The 22,625-nt window shown below is 67.5% G+C and overlaps 1 protein-coding gene across 11 annotated transcripts; it reads right to left on the bottom strand.

The window, feature by feature from the left end:
• Positions 1 to 1,486: 1,486 nt before the first annotated feature.
• ASPG (asparaginase) lies at positions 1,487 to 21,828 on the bottom strand. Of its 11 annotated transcripts, XM_053928999.1 has the most exons (17): positions 21,656 to 21,792; positions 19,520 to 19,681; positions 16,435 to 16,543; positions 15,808 to 15,919; positions 14,163 to 14,288; positions 13,802 to 13,885; positions 13,550 to 13,676; positions 10,016 to 10,128; positions 9,190 to 9,372; positions 8,966 to 9,079; positions 8,288 to 8,404; positions 7,101 to 7,196; positions 6,672 to 6,835; positions 4,412 to 4,498; positions 2,675 to 2,774; positions 2,247 to 2,341; positions 1,487 to 1,717 (listed from the first exon to the last, which is right to left on the bottom strand). In XM_053928999.1, exons 3-17 carry the CDS (start codon positions 16,494 to 16,496, stop codon positions 1,543 to 1,545), a joined length of 1,755 nt encoding a protein of 584 aa, XP_053784974.1. In that variant the 5' UTR covers positions 16,497 to 16,543; positions 19,520 to 19,681; positions 21,656 to 21,792; the 3' UTR covers positions 1,487 to 1,542. The 11 variants fall into 11 exon arrangements, with proteins under 11 accessions (XP_053784974.1, XP_053784971.1, XP_053784975.1 ...); XM_053928996.1 differs by lacking the exon at positions 19,520 to 19,681 and having other exon boundaries at positions 21,656 to 21,828; XM_053929000.1 differs by lacking the exon at positions 19,520 to 19,681 and having other exon boundaries at positions 9,190 to 9,222; positions 21,656 to 21,828.
• Positions 21,829 to 22,625: the final 797 nt, after the last annotated feature.

The following is a 22,625-nucleotide window of genomic DNA, read 5'->3' as shown; positions in this document are numbered from 1 at the left end:
CTCGCCCCAGGAGCATGCAATGGCCCTGAGGAACTTTCCAGACCCGTGCCCCGTCCAGGACTGGGCCTCCCCCGTGTGGGGGGGCCTGAGCGTGGCGGCACCCCCAATCTGCCCACTGGTGGGGTCACCCAGTGATCCCCTTGGGGAAAGGCCAGCTCAGTAGTGCTCCTCCGAGGGGCCTAGGGGGCGTTTCCAGGCAGGCAGGGCACTGTCCCCAACACAGGGCTGCATGCAGGCAGGCTGGCACCTGCTGCGGCAGTGACACAAGCGACTTTCACAACCGGCCTGGGAGCCCTGCTGAGTGCCCTGTGGCATCCGGTCCCTCACCCTCGCCCCCCCCCCCACTCATGGGGTGTGAGGCAAAGGCTCCCGGGAACCACCATGCCCATGCGGTGTCTCCTGGTTGTGCAAGGCCCTGGCACACCCGAGACCGGCTGAGAATCTGGAAGGCGGCCAGCCGGGGCCTGGGAACCAGGCTAAGAAGCCTGTGGGAGTGGGTGGGGCCGCCCCCGGCCTGGCCCACCCGGGAGAGGCCCCATCTGCATGGCGGGTGCCAACGGCAAGCTCTGGGTTCACACTGGTGCCCAGCATCTACAAGGCACAGGCCTCAGCCCAGCAGGCAGACGGACAGGTGGACGGACAGATGAGAACCCTCAGGTGGGCAGTTAGAGGTACTAAGCGGCTGGGGGACCTGGAAGGAGGTGCTGTGCTGCGCCCCGCCTCCTCAGGCCCAGCAAGGACAGGTCAGGGAATGGGAGGGGGGCTGGAGTCACAGGGTGGGGCAGAGCCTGGGGGATGCCCAGTCCCCACAGTGCTGCTTACAGCTGGGACAGGGAGCTGGCTAGGAGACCAAACACCTGACTTCAGTCCCAGCTGGGCCTCTGGCAAGGCTGCAGCCGCCCAGCGGCCTTGGAGAACCACACACACCGGCCTGGGCCAGGGCTGCTCTTTTGACACCTGCCCGAGCCGGGCCCGCCCCCCACACAGGCAAGAGGGCTGCACCCGTCGCTCCCTCTCTGGCTGCTCAGGCAAGCGGCCTGGACGGGCCTGGCTCACAGGGGTAGCAGGTCGGGGCCTCCAGCAGATCGGGGGCTGGAATGAGACCTGCTGAAAGCCAGACAGCAGCAGGGAGGGACTGTGAGGACAGAGAGATGGTCCCTGACAGGTGTGGGCTGCCTGGAGGAGGTGACTCCGAGCTTTGAGACTGAGACGGACTGGGACAGAGGAGACAGGGCAGAGATTGTCTGGAGGAGGGACCAGCTTGGGCAGGCAGAGGCAGGGTTGCTGCGGGGGGGGGGGGGGGGGGGGGAGTGCTTGCCCTCCCCCACAGGGCCTGGCTCACATTCCCACACTGCTTGGGGGCAGACTGGCTGAATGTCCCTCACCACAGAGGTGCTCAACTCCCCGCCCTTTGAACCAGGGCCTCAGCCAGACAGTACCGACCCCCATCCCCACAGTCCTGGGACCCGGACCGACCCACTGGAATAAGGCTTTGGGGCCCCGAGGAGGGAGTGGCCCCAGAAGACTTTATTGTCACGGTGCTCAACAAAGACATTTAGGCTGCGTCTCAACAACAGTGGGAAGCAGCCCTGGCAGCAGGGTGCTCAGCCAGAGTCCCGGGGGCGGGGCACTTGCGATCCCCCCAGCAGGTCGCAGTAGGAAGGGATGGCTGACACTGCAGCAAGACAGCTCCAGGTTAGACACCAGGCAGCACTTCCTGAAAGGAGAGGTATCCTGAGGCCGAGGGCAGACAGACAAGCCCAGGCACCTGCCAACAGAGCCCAGCCTTCCAAAGGGGAGGGACCCAAGGACCAAACAAATCCAGCTAGCCTGGAGAATCTTCCAGAGGGCCAGAGGATGGAGTGGGGGTGGAGGGGTCAGCTGGGGCCTAGCCAGCAGAGCCTGGGAAGCAGGTGGGGCACCCAGCCCAGAGGGTCCCAGGGGAGGTGAGGCAGGGGGGCAGGACGCACTGCAGAGGCATCTGAGCCACCCCCACACCCAAGGACCTTCCTGGCCATGGAGTTCTGGGTCGGGTGCGTTGACAGGACAGAGTCCAGGGGGTCTGAGGTGGCCTTCCTCCAGGAAGCCCTCCTGACTGCGCACTTCTCCCTCCAGCACCGTCAGCTACCTCTGCAGTCTGCCCACCCGCTGCAGCCTCCTCCCAGGACCAGCCCAGGACACACTCCCCAAGAGGGGGCTGGCAGGGGCGGTGGTCAGGCCACAGGGCTGGGAGCAGTCAGTCCTGCCTGTGGGCACGTACTGGACCTGGGGCCAGGACGCCAGCCCCACCCTGGAGACTCTGCAGAAGGGCCACCACTTCCAGGTTCCCAGCAGCTTCTGCCTGTGGGAGGAGCCGAGGGAGGAGCCCACAGTCACTGACCAGCAGCCTGGCCTCTGCCCCACCTTCCCCATCAGGACACCTTCCCTGCCTCCTCCCGCCTGAGCACACAGGACGCCACGTCTCCACTCTCATCCCCACAGCTCCAGGCCCAGGGACGGGCCATGACTGGCAGGGGCACAGTCCCACCTGGGCCCCCAGATGTGAAGCGTGTTCCCCAGCAGAGTGTGGGCACTTGCAGGAGGGACAGAGGTGGGAAGCTTGTGGAGCAGTCAGGGAGGACTTCCTGGAGGAGGCTGGCCTTGGGGAGGGCAGCAGGGCACTGGGGGTACTCACAACAAGCAGGGCGCTGCGCCCGTCATAGCCCGGCCGTCCCAGGTCGGCCCCTGCCTGCCACCACGCCCGCAGACCTTCGCTGTCCGCCCTGGAGGCCAGCCTGGGAGAGAGCCGAGGAGGGGGAGCCGTCCGGGCCGGCTGGGCGCCTGGCCAGCCCGCTTGCCCACCCACCTGCCCCGGGCACCTTCGGCGTCCCCACAAAGCCGGCCCCAAACAGCTGACCCAGCAGCACTGGGTCCCAGGGCAGGAGGCACAGGGCAGCCTGGAGTCTGGTGTCACACAGTGGGGGGTGACTGTGACTCAGGGCAAGGGGGCACACGTACGCACATGCATGAACATGCACACACCGGCAGCACACGGCTTGCATGCACGGGCACACGCGCACACTGCATGCTGGCAGCTGCGTGCCGGTTTCACATTTCACAACAGGCTCTGGCTGGGAGGGGCCACGCTGGACCGGGCAGTCTGGAGTGGACCAACGGTTCAAGGAGGCCACCAAGGGCAGGGGCGGGGGGCCAGGGGGCCTGGCAGGGAGAGGGGCTGGGCCTGCCTGCCCTGGAGAGAAGGTGGCCAGTGGGCAAAGAGCACCTCCCCAGGGCGTACCAGGGTCCTCCTCAACCGCCCACTCCCACCAGGGATCCAGCTGGGGAAGGCTCCACACTAGGTTGGGGGTATCCCCCAAAGCGGCCCTAGGAACCCCACAGCAGGAATGGCAGCCGCAGTCGCTCCAGTGGTGCTCGGAGATTTCTGGGGTGCGTCCCACTGGGAGGAACCAGCAGCCCCTCTGGCTCCTGCCGTCTCCCACACACACAGGATGCTGGGAAGGGTTGGCCCAGGGCCTCTTGAATCCAGCCAAGCGGCTCCCATGGGACTTAGCTGACCCAAGCACTCTCTGCCTCAGTTTCCCCATCTGTCAACGAAGCCAGCAGGGCCCCCCTGGGGTGCAGCCCTGAGCCAGAAGTCCCTTCAAAGCTGACACCAGTGATGCAGGCAGGCCCCAGGGGTTCTGCCCGCCCCTCCCTCCTGGGCCCACCCCACTCCCGTCTGCTAGCGCCCTTCCCCCTGTCTCCTCTGAGAAGAGGGGCAGGCCCTCAGCAGGGTTTGACCCCCCCAGGGACATGGAAGACCAGGGCTGGATGGGAGAGGCTGGGGCCTCCAGGGCCACGGGGGTGGGATGAGGGCTCAGTCAGAGCTCCAGGGTCTTCTTCCTGTGAGCAGGCAGCCAGTCATCCTGAGACCCCTGTGTGGGCAGCTACTCCCTGGGCCTGGGGGCTTTGGTTTCAGGGACACCCACGCCTGCCACTTCTGACACCCCAACCCCAGCCACACCAGACAGGCCCCTGCCCTCCAGTCTTCCCCACGGCCCATCTCGGCTCCTCCCTCCACCTCCACCGCCCTCAGACCCACCTGGGGGCAGCCAGGGCTGTGGCCCAGGTGAGGCAGCACCTCTGTGGGGAGGGGCCCCAGGGGATGGAGGGAGGGGCCGAGCTCTGCCGCCTTGCCTGCCCTCCACACAGCCTGGGACCTCCAGGGCCTCCCTCCCCATGCCTGTCCCCCAAGGCCTGCAGGCGCTCACCTGGGGCAGCCCTGAGGTTGGGGTCATGCGGGCCACCGGCAGCTGTGCCCTTGAAGCAACACCCCCCACCCCGCCAGCCACCTCTCCCTGCCATCCTGGCTACCCTTCCGGCGCCCCAGCCCCATATCCCTGGGAGAGCAGACAAGGCCTGCGGCCCTCACCTGCACAGCTCTGTCCCGGCATCCTCCAGTTCCGGGGGGGACAGGCAGGCCCCGGCTGCCCGCAGGAGCCCAATGACACCCAGATGCCTACCGCAGGAAAGGGCACGCTCACTGTCTACCTCTCATCCTCTGTTCTGACCCAGCAAGGCGGCCTCGGGTCCTGCGCCCACCCAGGGCCAGCAGCCCACTGGGCCCAGGACAGAGCCCCACACCCCCTGCGTGCCCAGGACACCCTGGTTCTGCAGGGCAGGCCTGGTGTGGGGCACCCAGCCCCCAGCCCCACGCCGGGGTGTCACTCAGCTCTGGCTGAGAAGCTCCTCCATTGTCCCCATGAGAACCCCCTGCCCACCCCAGGGGCTGCGGCACTTGGGCAAGTACCTGGGGACAACCCCCCTGGAGGACAGTCCACCCTCGCACACGCCCATCCTGGCCAGGACTGGGCCTGGGGAAACTGAGTCCTTTGGGCCGGACCCTGCTCTTGGGGTGGGGAGGAGACGGGACACAGGCAGACAACAGGTGTGTGCTGGGGGGCAGGCTGGCCCACAATGGGGCCTGGCTGGCTGCAGGCATCCAGGGGCAGCCTCAGCAGGCCAAGCTGGGGTGAGCAGGCCATGGCGGCAGTGTGGTGGGGGTGGGGTTCGGCGAGGCCTCCACCACACTGCTGTGGGAGACGCAGACCCTGGCCATAGACCCACTACCTGGCCCCCTTTCCCCACAGCGTCGGGGTGGACCCCATGTTTCATGGTCTCCTCACCTGCAGGGAGGCTGGGGAGGAGACAGGGACCCCAGGCCTTGCTTCCTACACCCCACCCAGAGAGCCCTGCTTGATGCTCCAGGGCTCCAGAGCCGGTTAGGGGAATGAGGCCGGAGACCGACCGGTTTGGGGGCGTTGTGACAGCGGGCGGGGGTGGGGGCAGGTCCTGGGTGGGGTGAGCTCATCAAGCCACCTGCCCACGCCCCAGGGCCCACAGCCTGCCACCTCCAGCCAGGTCATCTGGGTGCCGGGCACACCCCACAAGGCCCCTTGCCCTCGCCCACCTTTTGCTCACGGGGACCTGGGAAGGACTGTTCGGGCCTGCCCACCCTGGGAGGGCGACGCACCCCACCCAGGCTCCCTCGGAGGGGCACCGGGGCTGGACCTGGACTGGAGACTCACGGGCACCAGCTTCCCTGAAAGAGCCCAGGGTCCTGCAGGCCACGCCCCCCGCCCCCAGGGAAATGCTGGGGGCGGGGGCTGGGGCGGGGCCAGGGACGGCAGCGCTGTGCAAGACTTGCAAAACCCGGTCTGCCTTTGGGGACAGGGCGAAGGGCAAAGCTGCGGTCCCCGCCCCGCCCCCCACGCGTCCACTCGTGCCCGCGCCCAGCTCTGCGTGTGCTGCTGCTCCCGGCACACGCACAGGCGCTGGGCCAGGGGCACCAGTGGGTCGCCCACCCCGCGTGGACGGCCTTCCCAGAAAGTTCCGTGGCAGCTGGAGCGCCGCCGAGTCCCCGCATGCCTGGCACACCGCACGGCCACCCCTCTGAGTGGGGTCTGTCCATCAGAGCAGGTGCTGCCAGCCCTCAGAAACAGGCCAGGCCGGGGGAGGGCAGAGGGCACATGGGTGTCCTCTGGGTAGGGGCAGAGCTGGGCAGCTCCTGGTTGGCAGCAGCCAGATGTGCGTTTTATTTCACATGGGTCCTCACACCCCCCAGGCACAGCCCTGGGGAAGGGCAAGACCCCCCACTGCCTCTCTGCCCAGCGTCCTCTGCCCACCCTGCCAGGAGACCTCAGCAACACACCACGAGCCCCCGACACACGCCAGCCTGGAGCCTTGCCTGTAAGGAGTGGAAGTGGGGCCTGCTTGGGGGTCCCCCTCCCACTGCCCTGCAGGCGGAGCTGTCCTTGAACCCCCCGCCCCAGCATCTGGCACCCTGCACCCTGCTTCACACCTGACCTGCCCAGGAGCTGAGTGGGGGCGTCTCCCCTTGCCCCATCCCAGCCCCTCAGGCACTCATCCGGGAACAAACAAGACACCCTCAGGCTCTGTTCAAGTTTCTTACAGGGTCTTCCTGGGCTGGTCTGGCTCAGCTTGAGGGCCGCCTCCTCCAGAAAGCCCTCCCCAGGCCACACTGGGCAAGGAGGCGGGTGTCCAGGCCCCACCAGCTCTGGCCCGGGATGCTGCGTGACTGAAGGCTACCCACCTGCAGCCCCTCTAGGCAGCTCAGTCCAGCCCACCCTGCGGGTCACCCCTGCCCAGGTGTCCGCCGCAGGCCCCAGTACCTGCCCCTCACGGCCAGGAGCAGCGGGCTGAGGCCATCCTCATCGAGGGCGTTCACATCTGCCCCTCTCTGCAGCAGCATGGTGGCCACGCCAGCGTGGCCCCTCCGGGCCGCCACGTGCAATGGAGTTTGACCGCTGAAGTCCTGCAGGTTCAGGTCACTACCCTGGAGTGACAGAGGAACATGTCCCCCACCGAGGAAGGGCTGGGCAGGGTCGGGAAGACCACAGGGAAGGGAGAGGAAGGGCCAGAATGCACCCCAAGCGGGGAGCTTTGCAAGGCCACCGTGCCCCTCAGCTGCCAGGAGGCCCCACGGCAGGCTGCCCAGACGGCGGACCCGGGCACAGGGGAGTTGGGGGCCCCAGGGAAAGCCCTGCCTGCCCCCAGGCCTGAAGTGGCTGAAGTGGGTCCCCAAGGCAGTGGGCACTCACCAGCTCTGCAAGGGCCCGTAGGGCCTCCAGGTCACCGGCGTGAGCGGCAGCACAGGCCAGCCCAGGGGTCAGGGCGTCCCGAACAGCATCCGTCTCCTGGGTGGGAAGGGGCAGCACCTGGCACCACGCCTTTCCCTGGGCTCCTCAGCAGCCTCGGAGCAAAGTCTAGGGCACGAGGCCACCATCTGGCTCTGCCCCACCGGCTGTGTGACTGGGCCTAGCCCCCGCTGCCAAGACCCATTTCGAGGTCTGTCTGCCCACCATCAAGGACACTGGGATGCAGTCGCCACAAAGCACCAACTTGGGGGGCACGGGAAGGAATGCCAGACCTCCTGAAGAACCCTGCTCCACATACATGCCTCCCGAGTCCCCCAGCACTGGGGACATGGGGGCTGTCTCGGAGCTCCCCAAGGTGGGCCAGGGGTCCCAGCAGAGGCCCCTCGGGCAGCCCGTCCCTGGCCTAGGGGAGCACAGTGAACCCCACCGTCCCACCCTTGCTGTGCCAAAGGGAAATGGAGGTGCAGGGCGTGACCTGGGCCCCCCAGACACCAGACACGGTGCCCTCTGCAGCTGGCCTGGCTCCCATGCCAGGCCTGCGCGCTTCGCCCAGGGGCCTGGCTGGGTGTGAGGTGGGTCATGCAGCCCAATCTCCCCTAAGGCGTGGTCCAGCCTGAACACCCAACCCCAGACCCTGGAGCCCATCCGGGCAGCCTGGCTGGAAAGGGGGAGGGGTCTTGAGGCTGGGGAGGCCATGGGCCTGGAGCCCACCCCCCTCATCCTGTGAAGCCCTGGAGCTCGAGGCCTGGGAGACCCCTGAGCAGGAAGCCCCTCCTTCCAGCACCCAGGCCCTCAGTGCCCCACCTCACAAGGCAGCCCTGCAACCAGGGCTGGGGTGGGTGCTGACAGCCAGCCTGGCACGGTCCCCCACTGCCCTCCGAGTGACCAGCTGTGTTCTGCCCTCTGTGGACACATGGCAAAGGCCCCCGTAGACTCCCGAACCCTCCCCACCCGCTGCTGCATGAGCCCCTACAAACCCTCCCATGTGGCCCTGCCCAGAACAAGGTGGCCCGGGGCCCGGGGCCCAGGACCCAGCCAGGCCTGGTGGTTTCCTGCTTGTGCCCTGGAGTGACGATGGCTGTGGTGGGCGCCTGGCACACACGTGGGGCCTGCCCCACACCAGGCAGTACCTGGCTCAGTCTGAGGAGCTGGGCCACCCCGAGGCCCCGCATGCTGCAGTGGAGGGAGGGCCGGCGCTCCTGGGTCTTGGGCAGCGTCATCTCTCCCCGAAGGTCCCTAGCCAGCAGCTGAAAGGGAGCACAGGGGAGCCAGGGCCCCACCCAACCCGGCAGCTGTGACCCGGCAACCCCGACCCCCCACGTGGCCAGGACCCCAGCGGGCACGAGGTGAGGGCTGCCCTGGGCCCAGAACTCTGCGGTTTGGCTCTGTCCTTCAGGCCTGGGCACAGTCTGCACGGGCCCCGCGGGCCAGCCCCAGTCTCCACGCCCTGGCAGCTCAGGGCCCCAGGGTCCTGCTGGCCTCTGCCCACTCAGAGCCCAAAGCTGGCTGTGTCTCAGGCTGGCCTGGGAAGCTCAGGGAAGGATGCGCTGTCTGGGGAGCAGTCTGGGGGACCTGGGGCTGTACCAGACCTGGGTGCCCCGAGGAGGCAGAGAACAAGTGGGGCCTACGCTTGGGACCGGCCAAGCGTGAGGGAGCACGGGCTTTGCAGCCTGGGGAGCCCCGTACCCCTGCCCTTTCTAAACCAGATGCACCTCCCCACCAGACTAGTTCCCATTGCCGGCCCATGTCACCCCCTGCACACCCTCAGGAACCCCCATGCCCATGCCCACAGCCTCAGGGGCACACACCTCCTTCCGTTCCTCCAGGCTCAGCCCAGGTTGGCCCAACACGTAGGACAGCTTGGCCAGGGCCGCCTCAGACGTCATGTCGAAGCCCGAGACGATGCCAGCGCCCACCGTGGCCTGCGGGGAAACGGGCCCGGGGGTCAGGGGGATGCAGGTCCTCCCAGCCCTGCTGGCCCTGCGCCCTCAGCCAGGCCCCTCCCTCCCAGGCCTCGGACCCCCGCCCCCACCATGCCGGCAGCGTAGTCGGAGGTCACGGTGCCCTGCAGACAGTGGGTACAGTTGAGGATGATGAGGCCTCGCTCGGCCGCCGCCCGCAGCTCCCAGAGCAGGTCGGGCTTGGTGGGCCCGTTCCCGGAGCCGAAGGTCTCCAGGACCACACCCTTCAGGGGGTGCTGCAGGAAGGCCCGAACCTGCAGGGCCAGGACAGGACCGGAAGGGTCTCGGCTTCCTGCTCCAGCGACAGCCCAGCAGGCTCGTCTGCACTTCTGAGTTGGCCAGAAGCAGCCAGGCAGCCCACCTCGCTCCCAGGGTGCTGAGCTCCCAGCGGGCCACGCAGGGGGCCCTGAGGGCTGCTCCACCCCCTACCCCAGTCCTCCCAACGGAACTCCTTGTCCCTTCTGAGTGTTTGAGGCCATGGCTGCGGTGGAGGCAGCCTGAACACGGTGGAAACAGGTCGAAGGAGGCAATGGGCATGGCTGCCCCCCACCCTCCCCTGCCCCAGCCCACCGGTCTCCCACGCAGCGGGGTGCTCCTGGCAGCCAGCACAAGGGCCCTGCAGCCCGATCCACACGCAGGGCTCCCCGTTACGAGCCCACATCACAGAAAAGGTGAGACCGAGCCCCGCAGCTTCCGAAGAGGCAGGGGAGAGGGTGCGGTCCCCCCACCCCGTGACACGCGGGGGTTCCAGGCACTCGGGCTCTGAGTGGTTGTCATTCTCCTTGAGCCTGGGCCTGAGGTACCCTCGAGGTGACGGGAAGGGGGGCGCAGAAGGGGACAGGAGAGAAATGCAGGCACCAGAGCCGGGAGGGCACGCTGCGGGGGCGGGGGCCCTACCAGGGAGGCGGGGATCCCAGGGTAGAGGCGCAGGAGGCCCACGTCCCGCTCCATGCTGCTGTGCACCACCAGCTGGTCCTTCCCTCGGGCCTTCCGCACCAGCTCCCAGTTGACTGCGGACAGAGGGACCAGCTGGGACCTAAGAGCCACCACCGGGCAAGACCCCAGCCCCGCCCCCCAGCCCCCACCAGGCCACCTCCTCTCCCGCCCCCCAGCCCTGGGCTCGCAGATGCTCTGGCTCCTGCCAGGCCTTCCGGGGGGCACGGGGCTCAGAGGGGTCGGGGTCCGGCCTGGGCCCCAAGGGCCGCGCAGGGGGTGGTGGCTGGCGGAAGGACGCACGAGGTAGAGGGGGCAGCGAGTGCTGAGACAGGGACGCACAGCAGATGTGGACCCTAGTGAGGCCAGCCGTCTTGGACCCCGGGAGGGCGAGGCGGTGGCATTCTCAGACCAGGTGGCCTCGCCGGCCCCTCCCTGGGCACGTCCCGCACCACAGCCCAGCCAGTCCACAGACGATCGACTGAGAGAACGAGTCCCCTGGGCCCCTCACGTGTGAGGAGGGGAAGCCTCCGCATGATGCACCCGAAGTCTCAGAGGCTGGCCTGTGCCCACCCACCTCCCACACTGGGGTGGGCAGCAGTGGGTCCCAGCCCTGTGGACGGAGAGGGCAAATAGTCAGGGCTGGCGCCCCTCGAGCCCGCTGTGTGGAGGGCTCCCAGAGGGTCAGTCTCTTGGGTCTGACGGCTCAGCACGGCCAGGACCCAGCCGCTGCAGCGCACGGGGGGCGGGGGTCTGGCAGCAGGCCCGGCCCGCTCTCAGCTCCCCGGCAGCCCAGATCAGCAGAGGTGGGGAGGGCAACCCCACTGGCACCGGCCCCTGTTACAGCCTGTCCCAGGTGCCGGCTCCCGTCCATCCCAGGGAAGCTGAGGCCTGGAGAGGAGAACAGCCCAGGGCTGCGCAGAGAGGCAGGAGGGGCCCGGGGCTCAGGATTCCTTCCAGGCCTCCACTACTACCCCACAGGGGTGGAGGCCTGTGTGCCCCCTGCTGTATCTGCCAGTGCAACTCACACATGACAATAAACTGAGGAACATTCCAGGGCGCTGCCCTCTCCCTGGGGGTCCGAGGGGATTGGGTGCTGGGGGTGAGCCGCAGGAAGGAGTAGCCAGCCGCCCGCCGAGGTCAGGAGACCCCCTCAGCCAGGGCGTCAATGAGACGTCCTGTAGTCCAGGGCCCTCTGCCCCAGCTGTGCCAGCAGGGAAGACGGTGGTGAGTAGAGCGGCCGACACCATGGGGAGTTCTGGCTGCAGAGGGGTTTACAACGGAGACAGAGAGGCCCCGCCCCCACAGTGGGCGCCCCCCCCCCTGAGAGCCCAGGGAACCCAGCTCTCTGCCCAGCCAGGGGCCAGCTGTCCCGCAGCTGGAGGGGCTGAGCAAGGGGAGGGAAATGGTAGCAGGAGCTCGAGGCCGGGCTTTCCAAAGAGGGCCCGCAGTCCCCCAGAGGCCTGGTGTGGACCCCACACGCCTCTGCTGCCAGGCAGGGGCGGGGCCATGCACCCTCTGTGGGAAGGGGCCTCAGGGTGGGGAGGGGGCAGTGAAAACACAAGAGCCCCCCAGAGAGGGGGTCTGGCTGGCAGCATTGCCCCGAGGCTGCCTTGCTGCACATACCCTGCTGGCGCCCCCAGGCCCTGCGGCCCCGCCAGCCGCACCCTGGGCAGAGCCGCTGTTTCTCAACACCACCTGCCAAACCGGCCTGGCCTGGGTGGGTGGGCCGGGTTCTCACACCCTCGTGGCACCCCAGCCAGCAGGAAGCCACTGGGGGTCAGGGGCCTGGGGGCCCAGGGTGTCTCTTCCCTCCGGCCAGCCTCAGCCCGTCGCCCGCCAAGCAGCTGGGCCAGGCAGAGCGCATCCCTGTGCCGGTGGCCTGCCTGGGCTTGGTGAGACGCAGCCAGAGGCCCTGAGACCCAGCGAACTCCTCCGCACCAGCCCGCGGCAGCGTGCCCAGAGGCTCCACTCAGGAGCTACAGATAAGGTGTGACTCAGTCCCCACGGGGGCGGGGCCTGCTCCCCCTTCCAGGGCTGGCCTGGAATGGCCCACACAGGGCAGGAGGGGCTGAGCGCCACCACCCAGCATGGGTAGGGAAGCCAAGCCATCCACCAACGCCAGCACATGAGCCACCTCCTCCAGGAAGCCTCCTGGACTGCTCTGGCCCCCAGCGAGCAGATGGACCCTGCCTGGGCCCCGGAGCCTGGGACGTGCTACGCTCACGTGAGGCTCGTAAAGTGTTCTGAGTCTCACACCCCCTGGAAGGCACCGGGGAAGCGGGCTGGGTGGGCCGGGGCCCGGAGCGCAGGGCCAGAGCACGGGAATGGGAGTCGGGGCTCAGGGCCCAGCCAAAGACTCCCTATGTGTCCCCTCCCCTCTCTTAGGTTTCTCATGCTGGGGTCTCCCCCTGCCCTGGCCACCTCGGCCCCATGATGCCCTGGCAGGACCCGGGCAGCCAGTAGGGCTGGCCTGTCACTGGCCTTGACCCCACAGCTGGGTGTCCTGACGTGGGACCCGAAAGCTCAGAGGGCTTTTAGGGTCACAAGACCAGCCCACCCCGCCAGGGACAAGTCCGCTCCTCCACCTGCCGCACCCCAACACCTCCAGAGGCTCCCCTGGGCCCCAGCAGAAGCCCATGGGGGCACATGGCCCCCTCCGATGGCCCAGCCAGACACGCTGCCTGGGTCCTGTGTGTCCCTCAGCAGCAGCCCCACCCAGAGCTAGGCCTCAAGACCCCAAACTCCCCAATGGAAGGCCTCACGACCAGCCTGGCCACCCCCCGCCCACCGGCCCCAGGCCCTGTCCCAGGGACCCACAGGGCCCCCGGCTCAGGCAGGTGAAAAGACACAGGCCATGCTTGGGGCCGTCCTTCACACACCTGGGCCAGGTGATGGCACAGCCACTGGAGCCAGCCCACGGGTCACAGGGGCCCCACAGAGGGTCCTGCCCATCCCAGGGAGGGGCTGCCATGCTGGGCGGAGTTTGGGGTGGCCACACCCACCTCAGATTAGAGGGCGGGGCAGGGAGGAGCTAGGAGATAGTGGGAGATGCATGGAGTGCAGATATAGGGGTGGATCAGACCAGGCCTGAGCTGGGGCCCAGCAGCCCGGCCAAAAGCAGCTCCCACACCCAGGGCAAGCGGGACATCTGACCTGCTGGAGACACAGAGGACTGGTCTGCCCGCCAGGCCCAGGAGACAGAGAGAGAAGGTGCCGCCACAGGAACTGTGTCCCCGGGACCAAGTGTGTGGCACAGTCACCGGGGTGGACTCCTTGGCGGGGGGCCACGTGGCCCGAGGGGACACACAGGGGCAAGTCCCCCAAACCCGCTCCTCCTCCGCGGCGACCCCTGGCCTGAGCAGGGTCACCCCTGGGACCTCCCACCCTGTCCTCTCTGTGCCCAAGGCAGGGCCGAGCTGTGTAGCCCCGCACAGCACCCCTCCCTGCCCAGCTCCCCACAGGCGCCTCACTGCAGGCCCGATCCCACCAGCTTACTGGTGACATCAGCGCCCATGACAGCCAGAGGTGGCAGGTTGGGGGAGCAGAAGGCTGAAAACCCACGCGTGTCCACCTTGGTCACACGGGTGCCCCGGAACAGCTGGTTCTGGAAGAACAGGCAGACCTGCGGGGGGGAGGCGAGGGTGACGGGGCCCTCCTGCTTTCTGTATCCGACTTTGTCCTACAGGACGCGCGTGTCCCTTACAAGGTGAAGGGCAGACCTCTGAAGTCCCCAGGCAGGGTGGGTACCTCGGGGACCACGTACTGGCCGGCCAGGAGCAGGGCGCCCAGCAGGTTCTCCCGGCCATCGTTCCACAGGGCATGGATGGGCACCTGTAGGGACCGAGGACAGGGCTGAGTCTGGGCAGGAAGAGGGTGGGGGCAGGCTGAGGCTTGTGGGAGAGGGATCTGCGGCTCCCCCTGCAGGCCCTCACATTGGGAGGAACTCACTACGGGCCTCCTGTCCGCCAATCCACCGAGGGCCCCACCCGCTGCCAGGCCCAGCTCCTCACCACACCCACGACCCAGCAGGGCAGCCGTGCAGACAGCGCAGGAGTCAGAGGCCCAGCAGCCCCACCCTGTGGCCGCAGGAAGGCCTGCCCCATGGCACCTGGGCCCCGGTGAGGACAACGGTCTTCCGCAGGTTCTCCAGCACGAAGGCGAGCACGGAGGCGGCGAAGGCCATGGTGTCGGTGCCGTGGATGACCACGAAACCGTGGAACTGCTCGTAGTGTGTCTGCGCAGGAGGGGCCGGGGCGCTCAGGCTGGGACAGGGCCTGGCCCTCCAGAGCAGGAAAGGGAGGAAAAGGGCCCCCCACACAGACCCAGGCGGGGTGGCGTCAGTGGGGCCCTGAGCATCGAAGGCCCTCTCTGGAAGGGAGCTGTGGCTCTCCCCACCCCAGACTCCGGGCCTCCTTCCCCACTCCTGGTGTGACCCCGCCGTGGGGGGCGGGGGCCCGTGGACGGTCCCCGAGGACAGGCAGGCTTCCCGGCGGTGTCACCCCCAGGCAATGCCCAGCCAGGACTCCCAAGAATACTGGTCAGTGGGGGACCAGCCAGAACCCAGTTCAGCGGTCCAGAGAGCCCCCGCTGAGCAGCAGCACCCCCCGGACAGCAGGCGCCATGGGGAGAGTGAGCCCGTGAGCCTGGGGGTCCTGTGGGTGGGCCAGGCGTGGGCACAGTGGTGCACAGGAGGCACAGCTGGTGCTGGGGGCTGGCCAGCGACCGGGGCAGGCAGGCAGGGTGCACAGCCCTCCCAGCATGCCCACCTGCCCTGCAGGAGTGAGGGTGGCTGCAGGGACGTCCTCTGGCCACCGCCTCCTGGAGGCCAGCCGAGACTGGGCCTTGGTGTGGTTGTGAGGGCACAGTGATGGGAGCCATGGGGCCCAGACCCTCCTGCAGGGACTGACGTGGAGACCAGCAGGCAGGTGGGGACTGTGGAGTGGAGCCACAGGGCAGGCTGGGGCGCCACCCGCTGGCCACACAGGACTTGGCCTGCAGCTGTGCAGGCAGCAGGGACCCCAGATGTGCGTGCTCAGCAAAGCGCCCTGGCACCTCGCAGAGGGAGACCGTCCCTGATACAGCCGCAGATACACCCGCTGGTAGCCAGTGGCCCTGTTCTGGGACACAGGGGCCAGGCCCAGAGCCACAACTGTCCCGGACGCTCACAGTGAGGGGGCGTGGTGAGGCCCAAGAAGCTGCTCTGTCCCAGGGAGGAGACCAGTGTGCGACTTCGGCCCCGGGGAAGGGAGCCTGTGGGGTGAGCCTCTGGGGAGCAGATGAGAAATGGGCCTAGAGGGTGGGGGGCCGCGCCCCGGGAGCCAAACCGGATCGGCTAGCACTGGACCCAGTGGGGAGAACACCGAGGACTCCAGGGGAGGGCCCTCTGGTGGCGGGAAAGGCGGGCACGCTCAGTGCTGTCGGCCACGGCACCTCCTGTGCCCTTCCATGGGTCCTATAGTCACTGGGGCCAAGGCTCCAAGGCGGGTCGGGGTGGGAGGGACAGAGGGAAAGGGCCAGGTGCGGGGCTTCTCAGTCTGCAGGGCAGCAGCACGCATCCCAGCCCAGACACTGCCCAGGACAGAGCAGCTGTGTGGTCAGACCGTGCGGGCTCCTCTCCCCAGGAAGGACGCGCCCTCGCTGCCCACCCTCCCCTTGCTCAGGAAACAGGGCTTCAGGGGCCCTCAGTGGAGGTGTGACCCAGGGCTTGGCGCTGCCCTGAGGCCACCGGACTCCTCAGCGCCCGCCCCCGCTACCTCAATGGTCTGGGCGATCTGGACCCACTCGGTGATGGTCATGTCGCTGGAGTCGAAGAGGGGCTGGCACTCCAGCACCGTGTAGATGACCCTCTGGTCTGGACTGGCTGGCCTGCGGGAGGCGGAAGGGCGACTCCCATTCTGACCCTGCCTCCCGGTTCCCGTCTGCCCAGCAGGGCCCCCGCACCCAGGGTCCTGTGTCCCTGGGTCCGCACACCCCCACATTCTTGGCATCCTGAGTACAGGGCCCGACCTCCCTCCCACCAAGAGTCCCCAGGAATGGGGACTGTGGCGGCTGAGAGGAGCCAAGGACAGGCATGGTCACCTGCCCACCACCAGCTCCAAGGGAGGTTGGACCCAGCCCTGGACGAGTCAGGAGAGGACCTGGGAGGAGGGGGACTGGCAGGAGGGGGTCAGTGACTCCTCACGCAGCCAGCAGGTGGCGGGGCCGGGAGCCGAGGAGCACAGCTCTAAGGCTCTCTCGAGAGGGGACTTTGGTCAGTTCTAAAGCCGTGGAGAGGACACGAGAGCTGGCCTCCTGCAAAGGGCTCCCCTGGGAGCCGGCCCGAGGCCCATCCCCGAGGCCCATCCCCGTGACAGCGGGCCCTCGTCCCCGCCCAGACTCACGGCAGCACCAGGGTGTCCTCGGGGAGGCCGCGGGCCCGAGCGTGCTCCTCGTCGTGGAACATGGGCAGTGTCCTCAGGACGGCAGCCAGGCCCTTCCCCGGCACCAGCACTGCAGGCAGGCCGGGGGTCAGGGGCCAGCAGCCACTGGCCCTCGAGCTGTGCGGGGCACTGACGGGCCTGGGCGGGGCAGGTGGGCTCCAGCCCTGGGGGAAGTCAGAGGCCAGGCGCCGGGCCTGCAGCTGCCATCTTCGGGGCCCCGTCTCCAGGTGAGCCCACACCCCCAACCGAGGCTCAGGGGCCTGGGTCCTCTGCAGCCTTTTCCTCACGTGCCTCACCCCTTAGAACGCCCACAGACATGCTACTGACTCCTCCAGGATGTCCTCTACCCCTGCCCTCTTCTGACCAGTCAGGTGCTTCACCCCAGCTTAGGGCACCGCCTCCAGGAAGCCCTCCTTCATGTCCAGGCCCTGGTGCCCTCCCCACATGCTCCACTTGCTCCCTCACTGGACCCCTGCAGGCCCCAGAAACGTGCCTCTGTGGAGGCCCCGGCAGCTGCGGCACTGTGCTCTCGGCAAACACTAAAAGGTTGCAGGGGTGTCTCCTGGAAACACGTGACTCCCCAGCACTGGCTCCCAGAAGGATAGCTGCCTTGGGGTCCCGGCCTCTGGCCCCACACTGCTCCCCACAGGCACCATGACCTTTAGCGGGCAGCTGACTGCTCCCCAAGGTTCTGGTGGGCATCTCCCAGGTGCTTGGCGGGGCTGGGCACCCAGATATGGCAGCAAGGACAAGAAGGTCCCCCATCCCTGCTGTTGAGAAGCACCCTTGGCTGAATCAAGTAAGACCTTCAGGTCCAGGGTCAGTGGTCACTCCTGGGCGAAGGGCTTGCTCCCAGCCTTTGAGTGGGTGGGCGCAACAGCCCCCCACTGCTGAGTGGCAGCCGGGCTGCTGCAGGTGGCCCCACTGCTGGCTCCCAGCTCATGGGGTGCCGCCACAACCTAAAATACAGTGGCGGCTATGAGAAACGTCCTGTTTAGATAAAACCATTTAAAAGGCACACTTGGGAGCCCTGGCTCCCGGACTGAGCGGACAGAGTGAGGTGGCTTTGGGAACGGATGGGGCCCCATGCGGAGCCCGACAAGCTGGGCGGTCCTACAGACTCAGGGACCGAAAGTGGCCACACAGGACGGTCTGACGTGAAAACTCCCTAAAGCCAGTCGGTCCTGGCAGGAGTCACGTCCTAGGCCACAAAAATTAAAAAGGGGAGCAGCACCTAAGACGAGAGAGTAGGACAGAGTAGGGCTTGAGTCCTGCTGTCCTGTGCCCCCGGCTGCGGGAGGTCACCTCCCGTCTGCTCACTGTCTGCACGGCCGGCCGGCCACTCTGGGTCACTGCGGCCGCAAATCTGGGCTTTCCTTCTGCTCCCACAGCAGGGCCTCATTGCAGACCCGCATGCCTGCCCCACGGGCTGAGCCCCACGAGCCCCCGCAGCTGGCCCTGAACGGGGCTGTCTCAGGGCCAAGGCCGAGTCATGCCGTGTGGACCCACCCACCTGCCTGCTCCCTCCAGAGAACTGTGGGGGTTCGGAAAGGCCCCCCAAATGTGCCTCTGTGGTAATGTGGATTGCTCGAGAGACACCTGCCCCTCCCTCAACGGCCAGGAAGAACGTAAGTTAGGGCCCTTACTAAGGGGTCAGGCCTGGACCTTGGACCTACCTGCGGGGCAGGACGGCTTCTGTTTACCAGACACCTGCTCTTCTCCTGCTGCCACGCCCCTTTGAAGCCCCCAAGGGGCCCCCCCGTCCCCAGCTCAGGATGACATCTCCTTCCCTTGTGTCTCGGGGCCTCTCGTGCATGGGGGGCCCAACTCCCTCGTGTGTGCGGGGTCCCCTACATATGGGTGTGTTAGATATGCTCACGTCAAACATTTTTCTGGCTTTTGTGACATTCTTGGCTTTATGTGATTTCCCTCATCCTTCTAAATAAATATCCATTTTCACACCTAAGTCTGATTTTTGTAAATTGAATTAGGTTTTTATCCTCACCTGAGGACATGCTTATTGACTTTAGAGAGGAGGAGGGAGGAAGAAAGAAGCAGAGAGAAACATCGACCAGTTGCCTCCCATACACACCCTGAAGGAGGATCGAACCCACAATCCAGGCACGTGTCCTGACTGGGAATTGAACCCACAACCTGTTGGTTTAGGGGATGATGCTCCAACCTACTGAGCTGCCGCAGCAGCCGGGACAAAGTTGTATTCTTTTTTTTAAGAAGGGCCCCTCAGGCTTCAGGCAAAACTAGAGGTTACCCTGCCTGCCTGCCTGGACCTGGGCCTGGGCCTGGGGCCTCGTCCGCGGGGAGCTGAGTCCCGTGGAACATGCCCTCTGTCGGCGACGATTTGCCCCAGTGCAGCGAGCGGGTCCCCTGGGACCGCCTGCAGCTTCGGCCGCATGAACGTGAACCTGGGTGCGCGTGGAGCCATGTTCCAGGAGGATGGCCACGCCGGCGACCGAGGCGCTGAGTCACGAGGACCTCAGTCGGCTGCTGGGGGCCTCCTGCGGCCCCCCAGGCCCAGGAGCCTCCGGGTTCCTCCGCCGAGGTGCTGCCCCGCCTGCCGCTGTGTTTGGATTCACGTGCCCCTTGCCCTGTGACATCTTCAGTGGACTCGGGGAAGGGATGAGTCCCCAGCTGACGCCCTCTGCCCTGCCCTGGCCGTCCTGCCCCTGGGCAGGGCTCCAGCATGCAGCCATGTGCCCTGCAGGCCGCCGCTCACCAGCAGGTGCAGAAACGCCCTCCACGGTGTCAGTCCGACAGCTTGCCGGTGGCTGCGCCACCTCGTCCCCACACCACCCCCGCCTCCAGGGCCCACGGCCGTTAATCATTGATGTGGACGGCCTGCGGCCCCAAGTTCATCAACCTCCACTGGGCTCAAAGCAGGCAGGGGCCCCCCCCAGGCCCCCAGGCCTGGCTCCCAAGTCCAGCCCCCTCTTGCCTCTTCCTGGCCTGGGAGGCGCCCTTATCCCTGGACGCAGAAAGGCCAACACAACGTCCCTGAAGACTGAGCGTGGGGTGCGTGGGTACACACCTCCAAGCAGGCCCGAGGGCCATCCCCGGTATCCCTCAGGGTCAGGGGTCACACAGCCCTGGCACCTGGGCTCCCGAGCTTCTGCTCTTCCCGGGGCAGTGGGGACCTGGTCTCAGGCCTCTTCCTCCTTCACCCCCTGGGCTGAACCCTGGGGCTACCTTCCTGCAGTGGAGAGGGTCTGTCAGTGGGGTCCGCTCACAGTAAGGCCTGGTGCTACGGGGCTGGCTCCTTCTGGAAGCAGAGCCCTTCCTCCTCGAGGAGCGGGGAGGTGCTGCAGTGGACCAGGAGGCCCTGCCCGGGGCTGGGAGTGCCGTCCCCCCTGCCCCCCGTGCTCTCCACCCTGCAGGCTGGCTGCTGTGAGCCCTCGAGTCAGGCCCCTGCCTCCCAGGGCCACACTGGCCTCTGGGCGGCCCCTACTGACCCCAGTGGCCCAAGCAGGCTCCCAGGGGCCTGGAGACTCTGTCCCGTGGACCCACTTTCTGGGTCGCCTTCCAGACCCATGGCTTTTGTGGCCATTTGGAGGAAAGCAGAGGCACAGGGCTGCGGCCGTGAGTGCTCAGGGCCCGGGGACTGGAGCACACTGGGGCCACGATGGGGCCACGACGTGGTGTGGGTGGGAGCAGGGCCAGAGCCCACCTTCTCCTGTCTCCTGGACCCTCGGGGACGCTGTGCTGAGCCCAGCAGAATTGCAGGTGGACTCTGACAAGCCTGGAGGGGCCGACAGGGTGGACAGGGCCCCGAATGGAGTGGGCAGGAGCCGTCCTCTCCCCGCCCCAGCCCCAGGTCCAGCCGTCAGGTGTATGCGGCCGGGCAGCTCCGCAGCAGGCTGCCCCCGTGACCGTGACCAGCTCCTTATTGCTGTGCAGCTGTCATTTAAGGTCATCCCCTCCCCTCTGCCAAGGCCACACCGAGCAACCAGCAGACCCCGTTGGTGCAGCGCCCCTCAGGCCCCCCTGCATTCGGCGAGCTGTCCAGATCAGAGACATGGAGGACACAGCAGCAGACAGCAGGCTCCTGGCAGCCACGGGGCAGCCCTCCACCGGGATGCGGACGACCCTGTCCCCGGTGTCCCAACCCCACCAGGATGGGGCTCCACTAAGCTCTGAGCCCTGGGGTGTGCACACCCTGGGCCTCACAGGCGTCTGTGAGCTGCCCCCTGGGGGTGGGAGATGGCGGGCAGGGGCCGCACATGGAGACGCTGCTGCTCAGTGAGTGAGGAGGGTGTGTGAGTGCTGCTTCAGTGGAAGGGAGTTGCGGAGGAGGCAGGCAGGGGCCGGCAGGGACCCGAGGACCGGCAAGGGCAAAGGAGAACGTTCTCTGTTACAGCCGCGCCGGGCAGGAGCTCAGTTAGGTCTGAGGGTCGGAGGGGCCGGGGCTGGCGGCCAGGGCATCCGGTGGGAGGGCGCCCCAGGGCAGCAGAGGCAGCCGGGAGAAGGTGGTGGGGAAGGACCAGCGCCGGTGGGAAACAGGGCTGCTTAGGGGCAGTTAGTTTGTGGACAGCAGAAGAGAGGCTCAGCAGGAGGCTGTGTCCAGGCCCCCCTGGGGAGGTGCACGCGGTTTCCTGCTGTCCTGGGGGCGCCAGGACATTCTGGAACCTCTTCCTACTCCTGCGGGGCCCCAGGCCCCCCAGGCTGAAGGCCGCACCGCAGCTGCAACAGCCCGTGGACCCCGCGCCCCGCCCAGACCCTGACCCCCACACACAGCAGTCGCCCGTTCCTGGCTCCAGTCAGGCCAGTGCCACAGAGGCAGAGAGGACAAAGCTCCACGACGCCCCAAAGCCACCTGCACGGGACCGTGAGCGCGTGCCCAGAGGGGTCAGAGCCGTCAGGGCCGGAGCTGGCCCTGGGAACAGGCTGTGCGCGGGCGGGTCACGTTACCGCTGCTCTGCGGTCCTTCTGATGGGCTGGGGGCCCCAAACGCCGGCGCGCCCGCGTGTTGGTCCGGGACAGGTGCTGGGCGGGGGCGCCGGCCCCAACTCACAGGGTTCTAGGTGCTGGCCCCAGGGCTGGCGGCCGCGCACGACGTGCCCTGCTGTCCAGGGACAGCGCCTGGCCCGAGAGTGCTCTGGGAGCGGCGGTAGGCCTCGGGGAGGCTGGACGGCGAGGGCCACGCAGCCCAGGCCGGAGGCCGACTCACCGCCGTGCTGGCTCCGCATTCCGATGGTGCCGCCCGTGTAGATGGCCAGGAGCCGCCGCTCCGGCCCCTCTGCGCGCGCCATGCCAGGACGGGGGACCGCGGGGACCAGAGAAGGCTGCGGACACTGGGAGGGGTGCGGGGACCCCAGGGGACTCTGGGGACTGAAGGGAGGTGGAGGAGAGCGCCGAGGGCAGCCAGGGTGGGCGGGGCCTGCCTGGGGGGCAGTGCTGGTGGAGACACCGGCCGCAGGGAGGAGACACCCCAAAGGGGCGGGGGCGGGGCCTGAGCCTCCGGTGGTCTTTGGCGCCCGCTCAGTGTTGGAGGGTCTGAAACGAGAGCACCACGACCACGTGCTTTGCTGACCGTGGTGCCAGGCACCCCGCACAGTGTGCGCCACCCTCGGCTCCCAGGTGCCCGCCAGACGCCAGCGTCCCAGCAGAGCCAGCACTGCTGCCCTGCCTCGGTGTCCACTCCTCGGGGTGGCCGAGGGTGGGCAGAGACCCCGGACACCCCTTGCACCCCATTCATAAGGGCCTGAACCTCCAGGGCGAGAGCCCACAATGAAAGCCCCGGTGCAGGCTCAATGTGGACAGACCTGGACCCCGTGTCCCTGTCTGGGCACCAGCGCCCTGAGGCTGCAGGGGATGGCATGGGGGTCCGCAACGTGCTCCGGAGACTGGCATCGTCTCTAGAAAGAGCCCCCTTTTCGTCTGATTTTGACTCCATGCAAGTGACTTTGGCACTGGTGACACGGTAAGGTTCTTCTGCTCTCAAGTAAATGCAGTCAGTACAGTGGGGGCCACGGTAACGAGATTGCAGACCGGCTGCTTATACGACACGGTCTCCGTCCAGGACATCCGAGGCCCAGCAAGGGCAAGCCCAGCTGCTCCTGAGGCCTCTCTCCTTGGCGTCCCCCCAGGCGGCCTTCCTTCTGCATGGGGCCCCCATGTTGGGCTAAACCCTGTCTTCC

This window comes from Desmodus rotundus, chromosome 7 (genome assembly GCF_022682495.2).
Source record: "Desmodus rotundus isolate HL8 chromosome 7, HLdesRot8A.1, whole genome shotgun sequence".
Lineage (NCBI taxonomy): Eukaryota > Metazoa > Chordata > Mammalia > Chiroptera > Phyllostomidae > Desmodus > Desmodus rotundus.
This window is presented reverse-complemented; position numbering and strand designations above follow the sequence as displayed.